The sequence below is a fragment of the Neopelma chrysocephalum genome, unplaced genomic scaffold (genome assembly GCF_003984885.1).
Source record: "Neopelma chrysocephalum unplaced genomic scaffold, ASM398488v2 Primary Assembly neopelma1_68, whole genome shotgun sequence".
Lineage (NCBI taxonomy): Eukaryota > Metazoa > Chordata > Aves > Passeriformes > Pipridae > Neopelma > Neopelma chrysocephalum.
In genome coordinates, this window is record NW_020897727.1 from 5,429,406 (window position 1) to 5,451,579 (window position 22,174).

General features: G+C 60.4%; 2 protein-coding genes across 4 annotated transcripts in view; one reads left to right on the forward strand and one right to left on the reverse strand.

Moving 5' to 3' along the window:
* Nucleotides 1–18,262, reverse strand: part of WWP2 (WW domain containing E3 ubiquitin protein ligase 2) — a 35,033-nt gene extending 16,771 nt beyond the window's left edge. Inside the window, exons 1-8 of one of the 3 annotated variants that reach the window (XM_027684939.1) lie at nt 18,243–18,262; nt 14,996–15,079; nt 14,249–14,396; nt 13,864–13,982; nt 8,676–8,813; nt 7,832–7,928; nt 3,217–3,428; nt 634–850 (exon numbers count right to left, since the gene is read on the reverse strand). In XM_027684939.1, coding sequence (XP_027540740.1) covers nt 634–850; nt 3,217–3,428; nt 7,832–7,928; nt 8,676–8,813; nt 13,864–13,982; nt 14,249–14,396; nt 14,996–15,065 — 1,001 coding nt within the window. In that variant the 5' untranslated portion in view covers nt 15,066–15,079; nt 18,243–18,262. Of the gene's footprint in view, nt 1–633; nt 851–3,216; nt 3,429–7,831; nt 7,929–8,675; nt 8,814–13,863; nt 13,983–14,248; nt 14,397–14,995; nt 15,080–17,720; nt 17,826–18,242 lie in introns of those variants that run through there. The other 2 variants (XM_027684938.1, XM_027684940.1) reach the window with 2 other exon arrangements.
* Nucleotides 17,912–20,730, forward strand: NOB1 (NIN1 (RPN12) binding protein 1 homolog). Its single transcript, XM_027684942.1, has 9 exons — nt 17,912–17,995; nt 18,084–18,216; nt 18,364–18,497; nt 18,569–18,640; nt 18,747–18,884; nt 18,971–19,186; nt 19,476–19,573; nt 19,669–19,813; nt 20,221–20,730. Exons 1-9 carry the CDS (start codon nt 17,918–17,920, stop codon nt 20,488–20,490), a joined length of 1,284 nt encoding a protein of 427 aa, XP_027540743.1. The 5' UTR covers nt 17,912–17,917; the 3' UTR covers nt 20,491–20,730.
* The last annotated feature ends 1,444 nt before the right edge of the window (nt 20,731–22,174 follow it).

Genomic DNA, 22,174 nt, shown 5'->3' on the forward strand with positions numbered 1-22,174 from the left:
AGGAGGAGGAGGAGGAGGAGGAGGAGGAGGAGGAGGAGGAGGAGGAGCATCGCACCAGGGAGAACGGTCACTGCTACTGGAGGGTCCTGCCCATCTGCCCCCAGCAGTGGCCAATGGGCATTGGGACAGTGTCCCTGGAGCATGTCCGTGCCCTCCTGCTCAGTGGGAGCTCCCTGGAAATGCACGCTTGCTCTCCCGTGTGTTTTCCTCTGCCTGATCCCTTCAGCAGCCCCGGGAGAGCAGAGAGCTCTGCATGGATGCTGAGAGCCTGCTTGGCACTGCGCTGCCATCCACTGTTTACTGCCCCCAACCTCCGAGGGCACAGCCCAGCCCCTGGTCCAGAAGATCCACGGCAGTCAATCCTGAGCAGAGGGGCAGAGCAGGGGGCACAGGCTGTGCCAGGTGAGCAGGGCACAGGGATCCTCACAGGTGCCCCTGGCCACCCCTGCTCCATTGAGCACCAGCATCCCTAACAGCTCCTGGGGCAGCACCTCCCTCCCTCAAACAGCCTCTCCTTCCAGGCCACAGCAGTGTCCCAGTTTCTTCCAGTCCCCACCTCCAGGGCCCTGTCTCCCTCCCTGAGGGCCACAGGAACCCACCATGCAGAAGTCTCAGGCAGAAAGCAGAGCTTACCCAGGGGGCAGGGCATCCAGGGCGGGCACTGCTGCCCGGGCCGGGGGGGCACTGGGGCCGGAAGCTGCCTCCTCGGCCTCTCCGGAGCCGGGCAGGGCAGGAGGGGCAGGAGTGGTGGGGCCGTCGGTCGTGCTGGACACCGCCGGGGCCAGAACATTCGCCCCCGCTGCTGGCCTGTCCTCTTCAATGTCCACAGCACCCACGGCGTCCCCGTTCACTGGAAGGGCAGAGAGCAGGGGGTCAGCACCCAGGAGGGGATGGGGCCTGGCCAATCCTCCCGGGAGCAGAGCTTGGGTGACAGCCCAAGCACGGGACTCACGGTGCTCCCAGCCTGCAGCAGAGGCAGCACCTGCATCACCCGGATCCCTCTGGGAACCACTGCCTCCATCTTGAGACAGAAGCACAGGGTACTTTTTTGTGCTCAGTTTCTCTTCAGCCACTTGAAACACGCTGCATCCCTGATGGGAAATCAGGGAATAAGCAGGACCTCTGGAACTGCGGGTGCAGCATCTCCCCCAAGGCAGAATGAAACCTGGATTCAGCAAGTCAACAGCACTGGAAAGAGCTAAATGTTGCTGGATTCCAGTACACTTTTGAAAAAGGGAAGAGGAAGAGACAGAGCAAAGGAAAACTACAAAGAAAAAGGATGAGGAGGAAAATGCAAAGGAAAAAATGAAAGGGAATTTGTTTGAGGAATACTTATTAGATACCCAAAACTCTGAGACCTGGCAGCCCAGCTGAGCAGAACCATTGCTACAAGACATCCTGGCTGGAGTGGCAAAGAAAAAGTTTTAAAAACAACCCAGAAACAAGGAACAAAGTATGGGATGCAGACAGAGCTCCGTGATTTAGAGCTGAGAAATGCAGAAAACCATAAGGGAAGCCCAAATATTTAGTATTGTAGGAAAAACCAGTATGAACTCCCACAGATGGGAGACTGAAGAGCTACAGACACTCTGTAGAAGAGGCAGAGTGCTCAGGACTCTGCTTGGCAGCTGGAAGGTGGCAGGACAACATCCTCCAGCACCAGAGGGATCCTGGGACACAGCAGCAGTTGAAGGTGCCCCCAGGCAGCACTGAGGGTGAGGAAGATTTTCAGGTCAGCAGCAACTTCCACCAGAGTCCTGTGGCAGCCAGCTGAGGAGGTCCCTGACTGCCCCTCATGTCGAGCAAGCCTGGGAAAGGGCAGTTTTAGAAGCCTCAATCACGCTGTGCCAGTCTCCAAAGAGAACCTGCAGAATGACCCCGTTGAGTATGCCATGGTTGGTTTGATCACAGTCCTGGACAAAGCAGGGAAAAGCTGATCCAAAGTTCACCTGATAAGGAAGGGCTCCAGGGGGAACACAGCAAGGGCTGAACAATGTGACTGTGGGGAAAACACACCTGGGAATAATCTCCTTGTATTGAAATTACAGCCAAGAGTGACAAATGTAACAGGGACGTCCTTGCAACAGCCTGCTCAAAAAACATGGCAACGTCACCAAAATGTACCAAACTGAGGGGCAAGAGGATGGTTTGTAGAGGCACTCCAGGGTGTCCAACACTAATCCCAGCCATCCAAAACACTCCTCTCCCCGTCCTCAAGTCATCATTGACAAGATTTGTGGGAGGCACAGAGGGTGTGAGCGGTAAACACCAACAAGGACAGCACAGTCATAAAGCCACTGGGGAGGCTGCAGCTGGGCCAGTAAAATGTGCTTTCAACAAACCAAAGCCAGGAAGCCAAGTTGTACTTGGGAACAAAATGCCTGTCCCCAGCCTGATGGAGTGTCCACAGAGTGAGGAGACTCGGGAGGGCTGGGCTTTGGCAAAAATGAGCTTTGGCAAAATTGAAATTGCTTTGCTCCAGGTCTTCACAATGAAATGTAAAAAAACCCCAACTTCCTTCTGGGTTAAACAAAACATTTCCTTCTCTCCTAAACGAAACACTCTGCTTTTCCTTCCAGATCTCCCACAAAAGTAAACTCAGTGCAGAGGAGTGGGAGATGCTCCATGAAAGCTAGAGAAGGAAAACAGATCAGTCACATGTGACTTTGTAGTCAGGCACTCAGCAGGCCCCAGTCCTGCTCCACAAGGGATTCAGGGCTTTGTGGACAAACCCAAGAAAACACAAGAGAAACCTTTCCAAATATACCCTCTGATGCAAGAACCAGCCCCCTTTGAGAGGTGGGTTTGTGCCTTTGCTGATGCTCCACAGGCAGCTGCTCCTCCCACTTCAGATCTTCACTTAAGGCTGATAGGAAATTCAGCTGAACCCTGAAAAGAGTCCACTCAGCAGTGACAACTGTCCTCATTGTGGCATTAGTGATGCTGCTGTCCCAGTATCCTTTTAAACACCTGGAGCTGGTGGCTCCAGAGTGGAGCCACAGGAATCATTTCTGACAGGCAGCACCGATCCTACGAGAGAGCTCTGTGGAGCTGCACGGCTTATCAGCAGTACAAGCAATAAAAAAAAAAAAATCAATCAATTCACAGGGAGGACATTCCCAGGCACTACAAGATCCATCATCTCAGCAAAAATGGATTTTCTCCACCATAAATATCCCCGAGCTCTGATCCCCACCTCCCCGAGCATTGGCTCACCTGTGCTGTTGACTGCTCCGTTGGCCATGGTGTTGGCTGTGCCATTGGCAGTGCCGTTGGCTGTGCCGTTGGCCGTGCCATTGGCTGTGCCGTTGGCCATGCTGGCATGCTGTGTGCTCTTGGCCTGCTGCCGGTGCCGGCTCCTGGCACTGGGACTTTGCTCTCCACTCCCTGTGTTTCCCCTGGCCACTCCGGCCACATGTCGGTGCGTCCTGCGAGGGAAAAGAACACGGGAGGTGAGAGACATCACATGGAAAACCCCACTCCTGCCTTTCTGCCTCAGTCTTGTGCCGATTCCGTCCCTGGGAAGGGGTGGGATGCAGCCACGTGCCTCCACTCAGGGCACTGCCCCGAGCTTCATGCTGCTTGCTCCAACCCGCCAGTGGCAGAGTCCCACGGAGGAGTCACCTGAGTGACAACCCCTTGCTTTTGTTCGCGGGTGGCCACCTCACATGCCAAGGAACAGCCCTGGGCACTCATGGCCAGCCACCAGCTCACAGCCCCAAGACACTGTGGCTCCTGGCAGCTTGCTCCGTGCACCCCTGCAGATCCCAGGGGAGATCCCAAGGCAGCCCCACCTCCTGCACCACAGAGGGGATCCTCACTGGTGCCTTCTGCCTGGCTCCAAGCCTTGCACAGAAACAGGTGAGGAAGGTGCAAGTGTTTGCTGCTGCCAAGACAGCCATGGCCCCCGGAAAAGCAGGGAACAAGCAGCTGGGAAAGGTGGAAGCTGAAATCACAGCACAGGCTGTGACTGGCTCAGGTGCAGCTGCTCCATCTCTCGGGGGTCTCTGTGTCACAGTGGAGCTCATCTGCCTCCATGTCCCCATGGCCAGAGCAGCCCAACCTCTGTGGGCAGAGGACCTGCAGCTCCCCTGGCAAACTCCCCCTCAGACCACCCTGAGTCCCCACAGCGGCACAAAGGCTTCCCAAAAAAGCTCAGTTTCACCTTAGGAATTTGTTACTGCGAATGGGCAGGGAAACAGGGCGGGGGGGGCGGGATGCTGCCTTTCCAAATCTGGGGGCAGGGCAGAGGCAGAGCCCAGGTACCTCCACCCAGGCTGGCAGCCAGGGCAGCAACCACGGAGAGTAAGGACTGCAGGGACCAGGACGTCAGTTTGCCGCAGCCAAAATCTACCCTTAAAAGGGCAAAACCCACAAACTGTCCCCGAGTGTCAGGGCTGGCGCTGGGAGGGGACAGCAGCTTGGCAGCGACAGGGCACAAATCAGTCATGCCACCCTCACCAGCTCCAGCAAGCCCTTGGTTCCTCCCACTTATTCCAAAGCCTCTCTCCTTGGGGAGCAGCTCATGGCAGGACTGGGACCGGGAGGAGACATGGGAAAGCAGGAGATGGTTGTTGAAAATAGATCAGATAAGAGCCACGGGGCAGAACAGAGCTGCTGTGTCCCCTTCGACCAGCCACGGACTCCCAGGAGGGCAGCCCCACCCAGGGGCTCCTCAGGAGGCTCCTCAGACCATGAACTCACCCTGGAAATCCTGGCTACCCTCGGACACAGCTCCATGCTGGGGGTTTGCTTTGCCCACCAGCACCTGGGGATGTGGAGCATCTGCAGAACAGGCTCCTCTTCCCTGGTCAGGAGGTAAAAGTGGCCCCTCACTGCCACCTCAGTGGGGTATCCTTGACATCACATGCCTCCCGAAAGCTGGCTGGGACCCCTCCCCACAGTCACCCCCTCCCCACAGTCACCCCCTCCCCACAGTCACCCCCTCCCCACAGTCACCCCAGGGCGAGGCCAGAGGCAGCACAGGCCCCAGAGGCATGGCCAGAGGGCAGTGGGCAGGTGGCACCAGCTGGTCCCACCAGGAGCAGCCCCCTCCACACGGGACAGATCTGGTCCCTGCCCTTCCAGCACAGATGAGCTCAGAACTGCCCAGGCAGTTTTTAGAAACCAAAACAGGATGTTTCCAGGCTGCCAGGCGGAGGCTCAGGGTTACCAGCCTGAATTAGCCAGCCCGCCGCCCAGCCCAGCCCTCCCACGAGTGCTCCCATCTGGGCATTGTCTTTTAATAGACACTGGAAACAAACCCAGGCCACGGAGCACGGCGGGATGGGAATGTGCGCCTAAAATAGGAGCGGGGAGAAAATCAGGCAAGGCACGGACGGGAACAGATGGTGGGACGGAGCGAGGTGTGCGTGGGGCAGCCCCTCTCCCGGGGGGAACAAGACCCCATTGTACCCCATCGACTGGGGACCTCAGGTGGGTGCCCCAACCCTAACCTTGACCAGGGCAGACGGTGCCAAAGAGGAACATGGGATCAGCCAGGTGACATCAACCATTCAGGTCTCCCACTTCTGCCAAGGCAGAGCCCCCACACGACAGTGGCCAACACAGACCCTGGCCATGTAACCCAGGAATGGCCAGTTCCTCCAGCTGAGGTGGCCAGAAGGTCCCAGTATGAGATGCCAGCAGAGGTGGCAGCATGTCCTGGTCTCACTCAGCACATCAGCCCCCAAACTGTGGCTGAAGAGGAGGAAGGGCAGAGCATGGAGCCAGGAGCCAGCACTGGCTGTGGGAGGTCAAGGCAGGAGAGCCCCAGTGCCATGTGGTCAATGGGAGTTCAGCTCCCAAAAACACAGAGATGAGAAATTCCCCCTGTCCCTGCCAAGAGGGGAGGAGGCCAGCACCCAAATGAGAGAATCATGGAATGGTTTGGGTGGGAAGGGACCTTAAAGCCCATCTCATCCCACCCCCTGCCGTGGGCAGGGACACCTTTCACTATCCCCAGTTGCTCCAAGCCCCATCCAACCTGGCCTTGGATATTCCAGGGATGGGGCACCCACAGCTTCTCTGGGCAACCTGTGCCAGGGCTTCCACAAGACAAACAGGGCTCGTGGCACCCACGGCCCCAGCCCTCAGCTAAGGACCTCTGGGCTCCCTGCACAGAGGGCTGTGGAATTTCACACCCCACCACCAAGATTAGCAGCAAATCCCAAGATGACATTTGTTCAGGAGAAGAAAGAGAATCCTGACCAAGCTGTTTCCCTCGCGGGGACAGTGTAGAAATAGCTGAGGAGCAAAGAATGACCCTTTTCTTCCCATCCTGCCGGCAAGTGAGTTTGCCAGCATCCATCACCAAGCCCAGAAAATAAACACGGCTCTGTGTATAAACACAGCAACCATCACACAGCATTCCCAAGCACAAGGGAACCGTGTTCCACCCCGGAGCAGGCAGCTGCCTTCACAGTGGGTACATCCAGCAGTGCTCTGCCCCACAGAGCAGTAACACATCAACCTGAGCAGGTACATCCAGAACACCCTAAATTCAGGGGAGTGCAGCACAGATTGAGGACTAGCTTGGAAGTTTCCCATGCCAGGGCAGCCATGGGATTGGAATGATCAGAGGCACACCTGGCAGGTGTCTGAAGGTGCCCTGCAGAAGTCCTGGCCAGACTTCACCACTCAAAGAAGAAACTCCTCACAGCCAATGGAAAAGCAGCAGGGAAGGGGCAGCAGGCAGTGACCAGGCTAAGCCTCCCAAACTAGAACTTTCTTTGCAGGTTTTCTAGCACCTACTGAGAGCTGTTAAGTGCCTGCCAAGCCTAGCTCTGTCAGGTCACTGAGCACTTCCCACCTCTGAGAATGATTTAATACCTGGACAGCAGGAATCAACAGGAGCAGCCACCACAAAAGGGCACAAACTGTGTTCACAGCCTACTCCCAACCCTCTCCCTCCTTGAGTGGAAGATGAACACACAGCATGGAAGGACACGGTCACTTCTGGAGCCAAAAATATCATCTCTGGTGTGTGCCCAGGAGATGAAGAAGGAGCAGAAGAGCTCGAGGTGTGGGGCTTGTAGCTGAGAGTGCTACTGAGCCTGGGCCATGGAGAACCTCCCACAGGCAGGCTGCAGGCACCCTCTCCACAGCCACACTCCCATCCAGAACATCTGTACAGGCTGCTGGGCCACTGCCACACTCTGGAAATATAAATAGGTGTTAAATTCAACTCCATGTTGACAGTGTGACACGTCTCCCAATAACCACAGCTCCAAAAGGAGCAGTGCTGAGCCACTCCAGCCCAGCAAGGAGGCAGGGCAGGGCACTGAGCCAGGCACAGGATGGCCTGTTGCCCAAGCATCTCATTTCCTCTGGAAGCAGCTGTTATTTCCCTGCAGCTCTGCTTCTCCTGCTCCTGGACTTTCAGAAGTGTCCCCTTGTGACCATTGTCCAGAGGACCATGGGATTCCCAGTGCCTGGCCAGGGTTGTGCTTGAGGGAAGAGCTGGGGGTCCCCATGGTCCCCATTTGAAGGGATCCCACTTTCTTAGTTTGCTTGGTCACAGCCTGCCCCACTTCCAGACAGACCATTCCTTCGGCTGCCAGTGGAGCAACTGGTGAAACTCCCTGGGCCATCACAGACCTGATACTCCTTGAGACAAACCCTTTAGGAGGGGCTCAGGCCAGCCACAGCCCGTCTGTACAGTCACCCCCTGTACCCCCAGCTCTGCTGTCCCCTGGGACAGGCCACCCCTGCCCCACCTCTCCCGTGGGCTGTGGCAGGGGCTCACTGGGAGATCTGGAGTGGGGTGCACTGCAAAAGGACAGGGCCCCAGCAACCCCTCAGTAATGGACACACAGCCTGGGGCCCTCACCTCGGTCTGCTGCCAAAGCAGTTGGTACTGGGAGGCTGGTGCCGGCCCTCTGTGGCTGCAGCCGTGCTGGTGGGGTCCCGTCCGGGTGCCTGGGACCCTGCATGGGGGAAGAATGGGAGGGTGAAGAAAAGGACTGAGATACCTACTAGCTCTTCCCTCCTCCCCACCTTCCAGAAAGGAGCCCCAAAAGCACAACAGCCCCACCTATTGCATGACAGACCCCCAGCACCCAAGGACACCCCACCTTCACGCTGGGTTCTCTCCTCTCCCACTGCTGCGTGAGGGCACAGCCCCCCCTGCCCAGCACCCTGTAGCTCCAAGCAGAAGGCAGGACTCTGCAGAATTGGCAGCACCAGGAGAGCAGCCACATCCAAGATTCCCAGATTTCACAAGTTTTGTTTCCCAGCAAGGAAGAGAAGGAGCCAGGGGAAAGCAACACATTAGCCCCTGTCCAGCACAAGCTCTGCTCCCTCCCCTGGCAGCCCCATGGGTCAGCCATCAATCCATGTCCCCATGGGGAGCCCTGCTCAGGAAACACTGAAACCATTTCCACAGGCCACAGGAACAGCAAGGGAAGGGGCTGATCCATGTAGATGGCTGGAGAAGGGCCTGGAGAAGGGCTGCTTCTCCCAGGCCATCGACGCTCCTGCTCCAATTCCACAGGAATTCGTGAGCACCCAGGGCAGGCGGGGCTGGCACCGGAGTCTCATCTGGGAGAGGGGGCAGGTGCTGGCCCTGGGTCACTCGCCCAGGGGTGCTGGGGGCCGTGGGCTCAGCCCCCTCCTCTCCCCACTCAGCGCCTCGTGCCTGGAGCCACTGCGCGCACGTGGGGTCGGGCACTCACCCTCTGTGCCGGCACTGCCATCGGGAAGGCTTCCCAGAGCAACAGCCGGCCCGTCCAGGAAAATCGTCAGCTCTCCGCCCGACACAATGCTGCCTTTGTTCTCAGTCTGCAGGTCCAGGGTCAGCTGCCTGTTCTCCACTGTGGGAGAGAGGGGACAGGGAGAGAGACCACCAGTCACCACCGGGATCCCAGCTGCGATGGACGTGGCTCCACCAGCCCAGCTCCACGTCAGGCCCCTGGCCCACCCCCTGGTGGGTCCCCCCCAGGCCTCCCCCATCCCCCAAAGGTGCCTGCTCCCTCAGGGCCAGTTGTCCCAGTGAGCACCATCAGCACTGGCCCCACACCTACAGGTACCTTCCAGCACTGCCCGAGGATCCCCAGCCAGCCCCATCGCCCTCTCCCAAGGAAAACCCTCCCTCACCAGCCACCCTTTTACTGGGGCTGCAGCTGCCCCAGGGGCCCTGGCTTTGACATGCCAAGATCCTCATTGTTCACAGATCCAGGAGCTGGGGCTGTAGGACAGATCCTGGCAGGAAACTCGAGGGATTTAACACGACACATGGGACAAGAAGAGCCCTTCCTGATGGCGACCACCACATCCCCATGCATCAGTTCCACTGAACAATAGCGGCACAGAGGGCTGTCCGCAAACAGGAACACTCCAAACGCCGTGCTGAGGCATCGGACTGCCTCCACAGAAGGTTCTGGAGTGTGTGGCATGGTCTGGGAGGCTCTTGGAGACAGTTGCCAGCTCCACTCCCACCCTTGGGGGCCATTTTGGCTTCATCAGCTTTAGCAAGAGTTTGCTGGTCCCTAGGGGCAATGGGGGCACAGGCACAGCCCTCAGCACCCGTGGGCAGGCAGGGCTGGTCCCCTGGGTGACAGCACCCACCCCAGCACAGCAATGCCTGCTGGAGCCAGCCCGACTGAAACACCCAGCTCTGCCACAGAAGGCCAGAAAAATTTGGCTGCACCAGCCTGGGACAGCAGCCCAGACACTTCCTGACTCATTTGCTCAAATAATATTTGTATTATACACGGATTGCTCATGACACAACGGCACCATTTTTTAGCAACCTGCTTTGTCCTGGTGCGACGCGGGGACGGGGTGTGGTTCCTGCCAGTGGGAGCAGGAGGGAGGGAGCACACACCCATGGACCCCTTGTCCTACCTCTATCTTCAAGCTGTCTGTGCTGGGACTCACCACCCCCTCCCCCAAGGCATCCCAAAACCCAGCGACATGGGGTCTGTGGCAAAGACAGGGCTGTGAGACAGGCTGCACTTGTGGATCTCAGGGAAGTCTCTGGTTTGTAGTGCCAAGGATAAAGGTATCCCCTGCACAGAAGGGGCATGTGCTCACAGGGGTACAGCAGAGAGGCTGGAGTTCAGCTCTGTCACTTATCACCCACCCATCATCCAACAAGGGATTCTGCTGAGCCCGGTCTCCCCCCTCTGCCTCACAGAGCTGTTCTCCGCTTGCTTCCAAGGGGAACCGACCTCACAGGCGGTTTTAAGAGCCTGAGACAGAAGATGCTACTGAGCACAGCCAACAACCAGAACAAATCCAGACCCTGTTTCCCCCCTGGCTCCTCCAAGCCATAGGAATCTGCATTTTCTCTGGGGTCCCTCCATCCCCCTCCGTGAGCCCCGCGCTCCGGGGCCGTACAAGCCCTCATTGTGCAGGCACCAGGCCGAGGCGCAAAGACAAGGTGTCTCCAAGTGGAGGATGTGAACATGAACCTCCCAGCCGGCTTCCTTCTCCCCCCCTCCAGCTTTTTTAAAGAAAATAAACACTCGCAGAACCTTCCCCTCCCTGTCCCCGTCCAGCGTGCAGGACGCACAAAGGGACATTGCTGCTGCCCCGACGGCGGGTCCCCCGAAGGGCCGAGCACAAAGGCTGCCTCTGTCCCACTGGCTGCCAGAATGTCAGAGGGATTATTATTATTTTGGGAGGGGGTCGGGGGGTGATTTGGTCCTGAATAAGGTCTCAGTTCAGCTGCTTCCAGTGCCCCGCACACAGCATCAGAGCTCCCATTTAGCGGAGGTGAGCTGGAATTCCCACCCAGCCCATTAAGCGGATTTACGGTTCCAAGAAATGAGGCTGGGAGCAGCCGGTGCGATAACGGCCCCAGGCTGAGCCCCAGCCCCCGGGACCCCCAGGGACCACACATGTCTGACCCCAGGGAGCTGCCACACGGGACAGGCAGCCCCTCTGGAACACCCTGTCTGAGATGGCTCCATCTCCATGCACACATCCAGGAAGAATTCCACACAGACAGTCAGATGGTGCTTCCCACTCTCTCAGCTCCCCAAACTCTCTTTGCACAGTCCCACTGGATGCAAAGGCCAGGTCTCATTCCAATAAGTCCACATGATTGTCCAGGTTTTACCTGGGATGGATCAAAGCTCCCTAGTGCTGAGCAGGTGAAGATTGGCTCAGCCTCTGCGAATTTCCACAGCCAAAGGAACGACCCCAAGCTGTGGCTACAAGTCCCTATGGGGAGAAGCAGGAGGAAAGCTACACCTTCCACAGCCATTCCCAAAACAAGGAAGAACCCAGAGTTTACAGGAAGGGATAATCTTTACTGTCCCATGAAAGTCTCCCCAGGGCAGCTTTGCCCATGCTGCCGACCCAGCCTCAGCCACCAGCAGCTTAGAGACAACCATGTCCCACCCCATTTATCTGCCAGGGATAACCAGGAGAGCCTTGGACATCTACTTCTTTCCTCTGAAAGGTGACATAGAATGGGCATTGTCTGACCCCCATGGTGACCTACTGGCTGGATGACCAATTTTATGGGATTATATCCCACCCACAGCAAGCCAGCTCAGGGAGCTGCCAGGGCACGCAGCACAGCACAGCTCCTTTGGCATCACAGCCATTACGGGGTGGAGCTGCAGCTTTCCAGAGGTTGGGAAGTGCTGCTGGCTTCCTGGAGGGTCCCACGAGGCCATGGCTCCAGCAGCTCTGCCTGGGGCACAGCAGTGGGGACTCTGTGGGATCTGTAAAGCCCTGGAAAGTGGTGCCACTCGGCACACAGTGGGACCAGCAAAAACCAGCAGGGCCCAGTATGGGGTTCCACAGAGCCCATGGTGCAGGGCCAGCTCGGGCGAAGTAAGAGGTGGAACCAAGAGGTGTCTCTGCAGAAATGGCACTCAGGGGCCAGGGCGGGGGCTGTGCCATGGAAAATGAGCTGCTTTACAGGAGCCCTGGGAGCAGCTCAGCTCCTGGAAGGCTCCAGCTCATGTTGGTGATGGAACTCATTCTGACCCACCTCTCCACTTCCCATCCAATCTCTCTGGAGTCAGGAGAGCTCTGCCTGACAGCGGAGAGGCCCTGCAGGCCCTGCCAAGGTGCTGGAAAGTGCTGGGAGCCCCAAAGCCAGGCTGGCCCTGCCCAGAGCAGGAGCTCCTGCGACAGCCGGGCTGTCAGCTCCAGAGGCTCTCCCAGCTTTCCCGCGAGCTCAGGCCTCGTCACTGAGCTCTTTTTCCAAGCTCCAGGCCTTGGAGCAGAGACTTTTTCACCTGAAGCAAGGCGTGCTTGGCAGGAGGGCTGACAGAAATGGGGGGAGCTCCAGCAACATCCTGGCAGGCGGGAGCCAAGGACGTCACCGTCCTGCCCACAACCAGATCCATTCCTGCCCACTGAGCAGAATGACAGGAATAAAATGAAGGCCACAGCTACACTCACACACCAGTAACTCACAGAGAACCTCATCAAAACAGTAACAAGCCCAATGAAGGTAGAGAGAGGGGCTGCTGCCTGGCAGGAGCAGCCCTGGGGAAGGATTGCTCCAGTTGAACACTTCCCAAGATGGGGAGAGGAGAGCCAGGCCCCTCCAGTGGCAGAGGGCACACACATTTTGCTGCCTCACACACATTAAGTGTCTGACTAGGGATGGCTTGAAATCCCAGATGCCTTTTGCATGCCCTTGCCTTCCCTGGGCTGGCAGGCAGAGGGAATGGGATCCCCTGTTCCCGGGAGGTGAGGAGCCCCCAGGGAAGGGGTTTCGAGGCTCCCACGGGACCCCCAGGGGACCCCCAGCAATCTCTTCCCCACTCAGAGCTGCAGCAAAGCCTGACGGCTGAGCAGTGACCTGCAGAGAAGAGGAGGGAGAAGATGCCAGCCCAGACAAGATGGGCAGACAGAAGCAGACAGCCCAGGCAGTGCCAGCTGCCTCCAGCCCATGGCAGCACCTTCCTGGCAGGCCAGGGCAGGCTCTGCAGCTTTAAGAGTCCTCCCTCCCAGCCTACGGTGTCAAGGAAAAATCTGACACTTTTTTTCTGGTGGATGTTAATGGACAAGCTCGAACAGCCAGTTGCCTTTTCCATTCATTTTCCACACAGCCCCCTGGGAGGCTGGGAATGAAAGAGCCGATTGTGCCCCCGCAGGTAGGGCGGGAGCCACGGCGGCTCCGGGAGCCCAGCCGGCATCGGCACACCTAGGCAAGGAAAGCTGCAGGGAAGAGTGCCCTGGGGCACAGCCCCCACAGCCCTCAGGCTGTCTGACACCTACACCCCGAGCAACAGAGCCCATCTCGGGGCACACGTTCAGGTCCTCAGGGCCTTTGCGAAGTGACAGCAGTGGCAGTACAGCTCCCACGTGTCCCTCAGTGTCCCACACCCAGACCAGGTGCAGCCTGCCCAGCACAGGGAGTGTGGCAGGGACACCGGTGTGGTTTCACAGCCTGCAGCAGCAGTGCCAGGGGAAGCAGCCCACCCCAGGCCCTGGCACCGTGGAGGGTCTGACCCAGCCCCAAATCCCCCCTAGGCACAGGAGGCCCCTCTCCTTGCTCAATACCAGGTCTGTGTCTCACAAGCTTTGCTTGGAATAGACAGAGACAGCCTTTTCCAGCCCCACGCGGCCGCTCGCACCACCCCAGCCCTGAATGGCCGCCTTTATGTGGGAGCTGCTGTCACGAGCCACACTCTGGCAACCGCAAACGGCAGCAAATAGCAGAGGGGTTTGTGTTTCCGAGCCGGCTGCAGCACCCTGGCTGACGCGGGCACGGCTGACAGGGGCATGGCTGACGCAGGTACGGCTTCCGTCACACCCAGCCCCCAGCCCAGCCACACAATGGCACCTTGTTCCCTCCCGGGGAACACAGGAGCTGCTGCGGCCACCCCCCTCCTCTCCTCCAGGCAGGTGAGGTGCAGGACCCCCGCTGGGGGACCCCCTCGTACGTACGCTTCCCACCGCTCCGGAGCAGGTTGCCAAGGCTGACGGAGGCGGCGCCCAGCAGCTCGTTCCTCAGGGTATGGCAGATCCACACCTTCAGCTCCAGGTGGCTCTGAGCTGTGACGTTCCTGCAGAGTCCAGAGAAGGGGGCTGTCACCGTGGCCTCATGCCTGCTCCGTGCCTGGGCAGCGGGCAGTGCCAGCTCCAGGGAGCAGAGGGAGGTGGGCAAGGCCATGGGGCAACAGGAGACTCCCCTTCCTGCTGCTCTCCCAACCTGGCTGCCCCTGACAGCATCATCGTCCAGGGGGAAAAGCTGTCCCCAGCCAATGGCCCAGCAGAGCACAGGGAGCCAGCCCCAGCACCAGCTCCACACCAGGGGGTCACATGCACTCACAGGGTGAGGATCTCGTTCCACAGCAGCTCGGAGATGCCCATCTGCTTCCCCGTCTTCTTGGTCTCACTGGGCAGCCCGTCTCCAGCCACCTCCACGTAGCAGTTCATGCGTGCCGGGCGGCTCTGGGCCTTGGGCTTCACAGACACCACTGGGCAGGGACAGCCATGGGGTCAGGGGGAGCCCCCGGCCCTGCTGTCACCCCCCGTCCCATCCCTGCCAGGTCGGGGGCCAGGACTCACCGTAGCATTGGGAGAGGGGGAGCAGGAAGCACTTCTCCCGATGGCAGCGATGGCTGCCACCGGCCTGATCACTGCCTGGCCCCCACCTTCAACCCTCCCGAGGGCTGCAGGGGAGTCACTGTCCCCACAGACACCTCCCTACCCCAGGGCACAGCAGCACGGTGGGGGCGAAGCGGTGGGGGCACCCCCGGGTCAGCAGTGCCAGGCGGAGGGGCAGAGCCGGGGACAGCTCCGAGGGGATGAGGTTCTGAGGGGACGCGGCTCCGGGTGCCGGGAGCCATCTCGCGGCCACGGGAGCACCGGCGCGGCACTGGCAGGGCCACGGAGCCACGTCCCCACGGCAGCCGGGCGGGGAAGCAGCCCAGCCCAGGCCAGCCCAGCCCACAGGGCAGTGCCGGGCACCCCAGCCCCTGCTTCGCCTGGGAAAGGCTCCCAGCACGGGGTGCAGCAGAGCACACACAGACGCCATTCCCGGCGGAGGCAATGCCAGCGAGGCAGCAGGACCCACCTTTCACGGAGAGCTGGGACTTCTCACAGGGCGGCCCAGCCCTGGCCCTGCTGGAGCTGGCAGCGGCCATGGCATCACCCCCGGCTGGAAGCACAGAGAGGAGACGCCTCAGCGCTGGGCCGAGGGAGCTGGGGCTGTACTGGGGTCCCAGCCCGGGGCCCAAACACAGCCTGGATGCCACTGAGAGTAACCCACACGGCAGGAGACTGGGCAAGGGATGGACAACACCCAGGAAACACAGGCTCTCTCTATTCCTGATAAACCAGCCCTGCACCACAGGCAACGCTGTGTGCTTGGGAGAGAAGCCCCCTTTGGGAAAGTAACCCCCTTCAATGGCACTGCCACAAGCCAAGCTGGGCGGTGTTAGTCCTCCAGACACCCCATCTGAGCAGTGCAGCTCCCCTGACCCAAAGGCCAGTGCTGATCAGGGGTCAGAGCACGCACCAAAGCCCTGCCCCACAGACAGCACCTCACAAGCAGCCCACGTGTCACCACACGTGGGATCCCTCAGAAGGGACACGGCAGTGCACCGGCAGGACAGAGCAAGGTCCTGTCACAGCGCAGGGAAATGGCTAAATCCCTCAAGGGCAGCCCTGGTCTCATCCTAGAATCCCATAGAATCATTAAGGTTGGAAAACACCTCCAGGATCATCGAGTCCAACCTGTGCCCGATCCCCACCTTGTCACCCAGCCCAGAGCACTGAGTGCCACGTCCAGTAGTTCCTCGGGCACCTCCAGGGATGGGGACTCCACCACCTCCCTGGGCAGCCCCTTCCAATGCCTGACAATTCTTTCTATGAAGAAATTCCTCCTGAAATCCTACAGGAAAACCCATCCTGTCTACTCTAAGCAATGTCAGAGCGGCCTGGGGCTGTAGCTGTTGTGGGCACGGGGCAGGCCCAGCTGCACACCCAGAGCTCTCGGTCCCCCAGCACTCCCACCATTTCCTCCATCCCTGGTGCCATGTCCCTGTCATGGCACTTCCCCTGCCCCTCCTGCTGCACATTCCCCTCTGTGTCACCCCCAGGCAGGAAGGACACGCGCTGTGACACCGGGGAGGGTGGCAGGACATATGGCCAGGCCTCTGCCGAAACCACGGACCACAGAGCGGAGGGTGAGGTCACACATCACACAGCAGCACGAGGTCCTGAGACCACGAGTCAGCCCTGGGCTCACTGCCTCCTTCTCCTGCCCTTGCAGGAGGAGCTGGAGAGGACAGGGGTCAAGGTCATGGCCCAGAGCCCCCAACACAGCAGGGCAGACAGGGGCATTCGCTGCCCACCCTGGGCAGAGCAAAGAGAAGCCTCAACTCTGTCACCCTGGGCAGCAGCAAGGGCTCAGCGGGGTCAGACTCAACCTCCTCCCACAACACTAAAGCCAAGAGTTCCCCCCTGCCTGGCCACAACTGGGGCACCTCCAACCTCTCCCTTCCCTGATCAGGGGAAGCAGAAAAAGGAGAGAAGCATCTCCAACAGCTCCAGCCCCTCTCCCTGTGCTGTAGTTTCCTCTCTGCCCTCTCCCCACACCCTCATCAGACCATAAGCTCCATCCCATGGGCAGATTCCCTGTGAAATCCTCTCTCCCAGGGTCTCCCCTCTCCATGCCAGCCCCGTGCGACCCTCCCAAGCACAGCAAACCTGCCCAGCACCCCAGAGCCTGCCTGTGCCTCATGCAGCCCCCAGCTCTGCCTGGGAATCCTCCTTTGCACGGCCGGCCGCTGTCCTGGCTCCATTCCACACACCCCGATCCCCAGCCCCTCGCTGGGGGGAGGTCACTCATCACGTTCATTGACTCACTGTCACATAGTTACTCCCACTCCATTTCTCCCAGCCCACAGAGCACCCCGACCTGCCCTAAGGATACTGGATATGGCTCATCCTCATGACTGCTGTGACTCCTCAGCCCCGCAATCACACGATTCCAGGGGTGCTATTCCCATGGCACAGGGAGCAGCCAGGCACTGCTCCTGCTGTGCCAGCCCGTGCCCAGCCCTGTCCTGTCTGGGATGCCTCCATCCATTTTTCTTTCAAATCCTGCCTCTTTTCCCCATTTTCTCTTTTCCCGATTCTACACCGTTTTGCTGTCAGTGGCTCTGACATCCTCGGACACGTCAAATCCCCACCGGCCACCAGAGCCCCGCGGTGTCCAGCGCCGTTCCCCAGGCACAGCTTTGCTCTCCCCCGGCCCTTCCCCGCTCCCGCACACCCCGCGGTCCCCTCAGGGCGCTCCCGCACCCCCACACGGCGGGATCCCGCTTGGAAGGCCGAGGCCTCCTCCCTCCCCGGGGTTCCGGTGTCCGACAGCCCGGCCCGGCCTCCCGGGGACACGGACGGTGCTGCCGCTCCCCCCTTACACGGGGTCACCCGCGGGGCCGCCCCGGGAGCGAACACCGCGACCCGCCCCGGAACCGGCCGGTGCCGCTCCACACAGAACCTGGCCGGGCCCGCGGACACCGCACAGGGAGGTGGGGCCGGGCAGCCCCTGCAGCGGCCCCGGGCCGGTACCGGCACAGGCTGGGCAGAGCCCGGGGCGCCCGGCAGGCCCTGCCCGCCGGCCGCAAGGGAGTGCCCGGGTGCCGGGACGGCCGGGCCATACCGGGAAGGGAAGGAAAGGGAAGCCCGGCCCGGCCCGGCCCGGCCCGGCCCGGCCCAACCCAACCCAACCCAACCTGGCCCGGCCCGGCCCGGCCCAGCTCAGCTCAGCTCAGCTCGTCCCGTCCCGTTACCGGCGGCCGCTCCACTCCCGCTCCCCGGCTCCGGTCATGTGACCCCCGGTCCATCACGTGACCACGCCGCCCGGAAGCGCTCCCGCGGCCCGGCCGCCGCTCCCGCCTTGCTCTGCCCGGACCACAGCTCCCAGCGTGCCCCGCACCCGAACCACAACTCCCGACGTGCCCCGCGCGGACGGTGGCCGGGCGGGGCCATGAGGCTCTCGGACATGGCGCGTGTGCCGCACGTCGTGGCCGACACGGGCGCGTTCCTGAGCGCGGCCCCGCTGCAGGTACCGGGGGGACACCGGGAGAGAGGCGGGGGGACATGGGGAGCGCGGGGGACACCCGGGCCGAGCCGGTGTGACGGCGCTTCCGCAGGACATCGCGGACGCGCTGTACACCGTGCCCGAGGTGCTCGCCGAAATCCGTGACCGCCCCACGCGCCGCCGCCTCGCCGCGCTGCCCTGCGAGCTGCGGGTCCGCCGCCCGCGGCCCGACCTTCTGCGCCTCGGTGAGTACCGCGGTACCGGGACCCACCCTGCGGCCACAGGGACCTGCCCCGGCCCAGCTCCTCAGGGGCCGCCCCACCTCGCCCGGCTCCCCCCTCCCGTCCTGTCCCGTCCCGTCCCGCCCCGACGGCCGCTCCGCCCCCCCGCAGTGACCGACTTCTCCAAGAAGACCGGGGACTACCCGAGCCTCTCGGCCGCCGACCTGCAGGTGCTCGCCCTCACGTGCCAGCTCCAGGCCGAGACCGACGGCCCCGGCGGGGTCCGCTGGGAGCCGCAGGACAAGGTACGACCCGCCCGGGGACGGGGCCCGGGCCCCGGCCCCGCCGCCTCCGCCCACCCTGCTGTGTCCCCCAGGTGCGGCTCAGCTCCACCCCGCGGCACCCCGAGGCCCCCCTGCACCTCGCCGGCTTCCACCTGCCCGCCAAGGTAGGGAGGGGAGGGAGGGGAAGGGGAGGGGAGGGACGGGAAGGGGAGGGGGTGCAGCCCCTCGGAGCCCCGGGCGGGTGAGGGACCCCGCTCTGTGCCCCCCCAGCACAAACCCCCAGGGAAGGGGCAGCGCCCACCCAGCCCCGAGCACGGACCGATCCCGGTGGACAGTGACCAGTTCAGCTCCTTCCTGTACTGGCGGCCACCCCTGCCCAGCATCGAGGAGGAGCTGCAGGAGCTGCTGGTGAGACCCCGAGCCCGTCCCTGTCCCGGCTCCCCCATTTCTGGCTGTTCCCAGCCCCTCTGTGCCGTCCTGTCTCGTACCCCCAGAGCACCCAGGCCATCTCCCTCTGCCCCGAGGAGCCCCAGAGCCTTGGGGATGGGGCCAGCGCTGGCGAGGAGGAGGAAGATGAGGAGGAGAGCGACGATGACGAGGGCTGGATAACACCCAGCAACCTGAAGCAGGCCCAGCAGGACGCGGGGCACTGTGACACAGACCCCACTGGGGTCCAGGTTGGCTGCGTCACCACAGACTTCGCCATGCAGGTGGGGCTGGGCTGGGGCAGGGGGTGTGGGATGGGGCAGGGGGGTTGGGCTGGCTCGGGGGGCTGTGGGGGCACGCTCAGACCTCAGGGCCAGTTCCACCAGCCAGGGAGCAGCTCTGTGACGGCTTCTTGTGTCAAAGCCAACTGGTTCTCTCTGTCCCAGAGGCCTCTCTGGGTGTCACTTCCATCGGGGTCTCTGCCGTGGGTCTCTCCCTGCCCGGGCTAGCAGACCCCAGGTGATGCTCCCCCCAGTCCCAGCTCAGTGTCCCGGTTTGTCCCTCCCCTTGCAGAACGTGCTGCTGCAGATGGGGCTCCACGTGCTGGCAGTGAACGGGAGGCTGATCCGCCAGGCCCGGAGCTACATCCTGCGCTGCCACGGCTGCTTCAGGTGTGGGAGCGTGGGGAGGGGGCTGTGGGGGGTCCTGCTCCCGGGCTGAGCCCGTGTTCCATGGCCCAGGGAACCCCACTCTTCCTGCCTTGCAGGACCACCTCGGACATGACCAAGGTTTTCTGTCCCCACTGTGGTAACAAGACCCTGAAGAAGGTCGCCGTGAGTGTCAGTGACGACGGGAGCCTCCACATGCATTTCTCCCGCAACCCCAAGGTGCTGAACCCCCGTGGGCTCAGGGTGAGTACTCAGACAGAATCATGGAATCACTGAGGTTGGAAAAGACCTCCAGTGTCATTGAGTCCAACCTGTGCCCGCTCCCCACCTTGTCACCCAGCCCAGAGCACTGAGTACCACATCCAGTCGTTCCTTGGACACCTCCAGGGATGGGGAGTGCACCACCTCCATGGGCAGCCCCTTCCAGTGCCTGACCACCCTTTCCATGAAGAAATTCCTCCCCTGGGCCCCCGGGAACAGGAGCCCGGCCTGTGGCCGGCAGGTTGGAGGGAATCAAAGCAAAACTGTGAACATTCTCTAGGTGTTCCACTTGACCCCAGGGCTTTAGGGCTTCCCTGCTCAGTTCTCCAGAGGCCTGTGGTCCCCTCCGAGCCCCCATGACCCACAGTTGACCCCCTGTCCCCCGGCAGTACCCGCTGCCGGTGCCGCAGGGGGGGAAACACGCCAACAACCCCCATCTGGTGGAGGACCAGCGGTTCCCGCAGCAGCGGCTCTCCCGCAAGGCCCGGCAGAAAACCAACGTGTTCGACCCTGACTACCTGGCCGGGGTGTCCCCGTTTGCCGAGCACGACGTGCACAGCCGGGCCGCCAACCTGCACATCCGCGACACCGCGCTGGGCGCCGGCCGGCGCCGCCTCAACCCCAATGCCGTCACCAGGAGGTTTGGGAAGAAGAGGTGAGGGGCAGGATGTGGCCCCCACCTGCCCAGGTGTTGTGATGGCTTTGGGAGGGTGAGGCCTCTCTCAGACTTGGGAACGGGCCAGGCTGTTCCTTCCCTGCTTTGCTGGTGCCCAGAGCAGCTTCAACTCTTTGGTTTGGGGAGGCCCCCACCAGGGTGGAGGTGGGTGAGGTGGTGCCTTCCCTGCTCAGCCCCAGGCAACAGTTGTGTCCTAATAAACACAAAACTCTGTATCACCGTGGTTCTGTCTTGTTTCTGTAGCTGCCTGTGCCAGGGTGAGCCTTTCTCTGAGCCCTGAGAACAGGGGAGGGAGAGAGGGAGGATTTCTCGGGGTGTTTTGTCCCATGGCCCCACAGAGGCATTAGCCAGGGGGAGGATAACGAGCTCCAGCAAGACAAAAGCCAGTGGCAGAGGTTTGTGTTTCACCCTGCCACTGGGTGATGCCCAGGGCTGAAGGGGGAGGCCCTGGGGGAAATCTTTGTGGATAAATCTGCTGAAATCTTTCACAATCAAGCAGTCTGCCCAGCTCTTGCTGCAGTTTCTTCTTATCCCTGCTGAAATTGTTCAAAATTATGTAATTCCCAACACCTGCTGCAGCCCCTGGTCCTGGAGAGGTCATGGGTTGCAGGGTGGGAGCAGGAAAGGGGGACACAGCTGGGCCTCCCCAACCCCAGGTCATTCTCAGTGTGTTGGTACTAAGATGCAAATCCAGGGAATGAGGTAACACACCCCAAAATCCTGCTGGGGAGGTGGCAACTCCCATCATCTTAGCTTTGGACTCCTGGCCTCACCTCCCTGGGGCAGAACAGCCCCAACCACCCTAAGGGAGAGTGCATCTCCCCAAGTCCCTCAGCAATGTAATCCCAGACTACGGAAGCAATTCCTTTGGTTACAATTTGCAGGATGGGTTGGGCGGTCCCCCAGGGGTTACTGGGGGGCTCCACACCACAAAGTCAATGCAAAACGCTGGGATGTGATTCCAGAGTGCCTTTTCTTACACAACAGCTGCAGCAGGACACAGCTCCTGACCAGCACCAGATGGTTCCCAGCTGGACCATTCCACACTGGTGAGCAGAGCTTCCTCCCGGCAGAGGGAAGTTGCCCTTGGAAAAACCACCACAAGACTTTACACAGCAAAATGAAAACTTTCATCGTTTTATTCTTGACTGCAGCTGTTTACAGAAATATAGTTGCGAGTATACAAATGTCCCAATAGAAGCAAAATATTTTTTTTCTTTTTAATATTCAACAAGTTATCACAGGAGAGCTAAAAACATAGATGCAAATAAAATATCCCCTCAGAGACAAACTGAAAACACCGGGAATCAGTGCTTGGAAAACCCCACCTACGAAAGCCATATACACAGAACTGCACGAAGGAGTATCTGGTGCTACTTTCACATTGCAGGACACAGAAGAGGCAGCTCAGTGCTGGACGGTGCACCCAGAACACCTGGAACACCTGCAGACAGGTGAGGAGGCCACCAAAGGTGCAGCCAGGAACAGAGGTTGGACCTCTGCTCAGAAGGGGTTGGAGTTTACTCAGCATCAGCTCAGATGGAAATAGTTCAAATCACCTTGTTTTATCCAGAATAAAAGAGCTTCAGGAATACTGCAGGCTGCTAAGGACACTGGAATGTGATCCCAGTTCTGCAACACTCAAAAGAGCCACTTTCAAACAAACT

What these genes read in the sequence shown, in the direction of transcription:
- NOB1 (XM_027684942.1), top strand. Translation starts at nt 17,918, where the DNA reads ATGAGGCTCTCGGACATGGCGCGTGTGCCGCACGTCGTGGCCGACACG. An exon ending in TGAGCGCGGCCCCGCTGCAG is followed by an intron (nt 17,996 to 18,083) that starts GTACCGGGGGGA and finishes GCGCTTCCGCAG; the next exon opens with GACATCGCGGACGCGCTGTA. An exon ending in CGCTGCCACGGCTGCTTCAG is followed by an intron (nt 19,574 to 19,668) that starts GTGTGGGAGCGT and finishes CCTGCCTTGCAG; the next exon opens with GACCACCTCGGACATGACCA.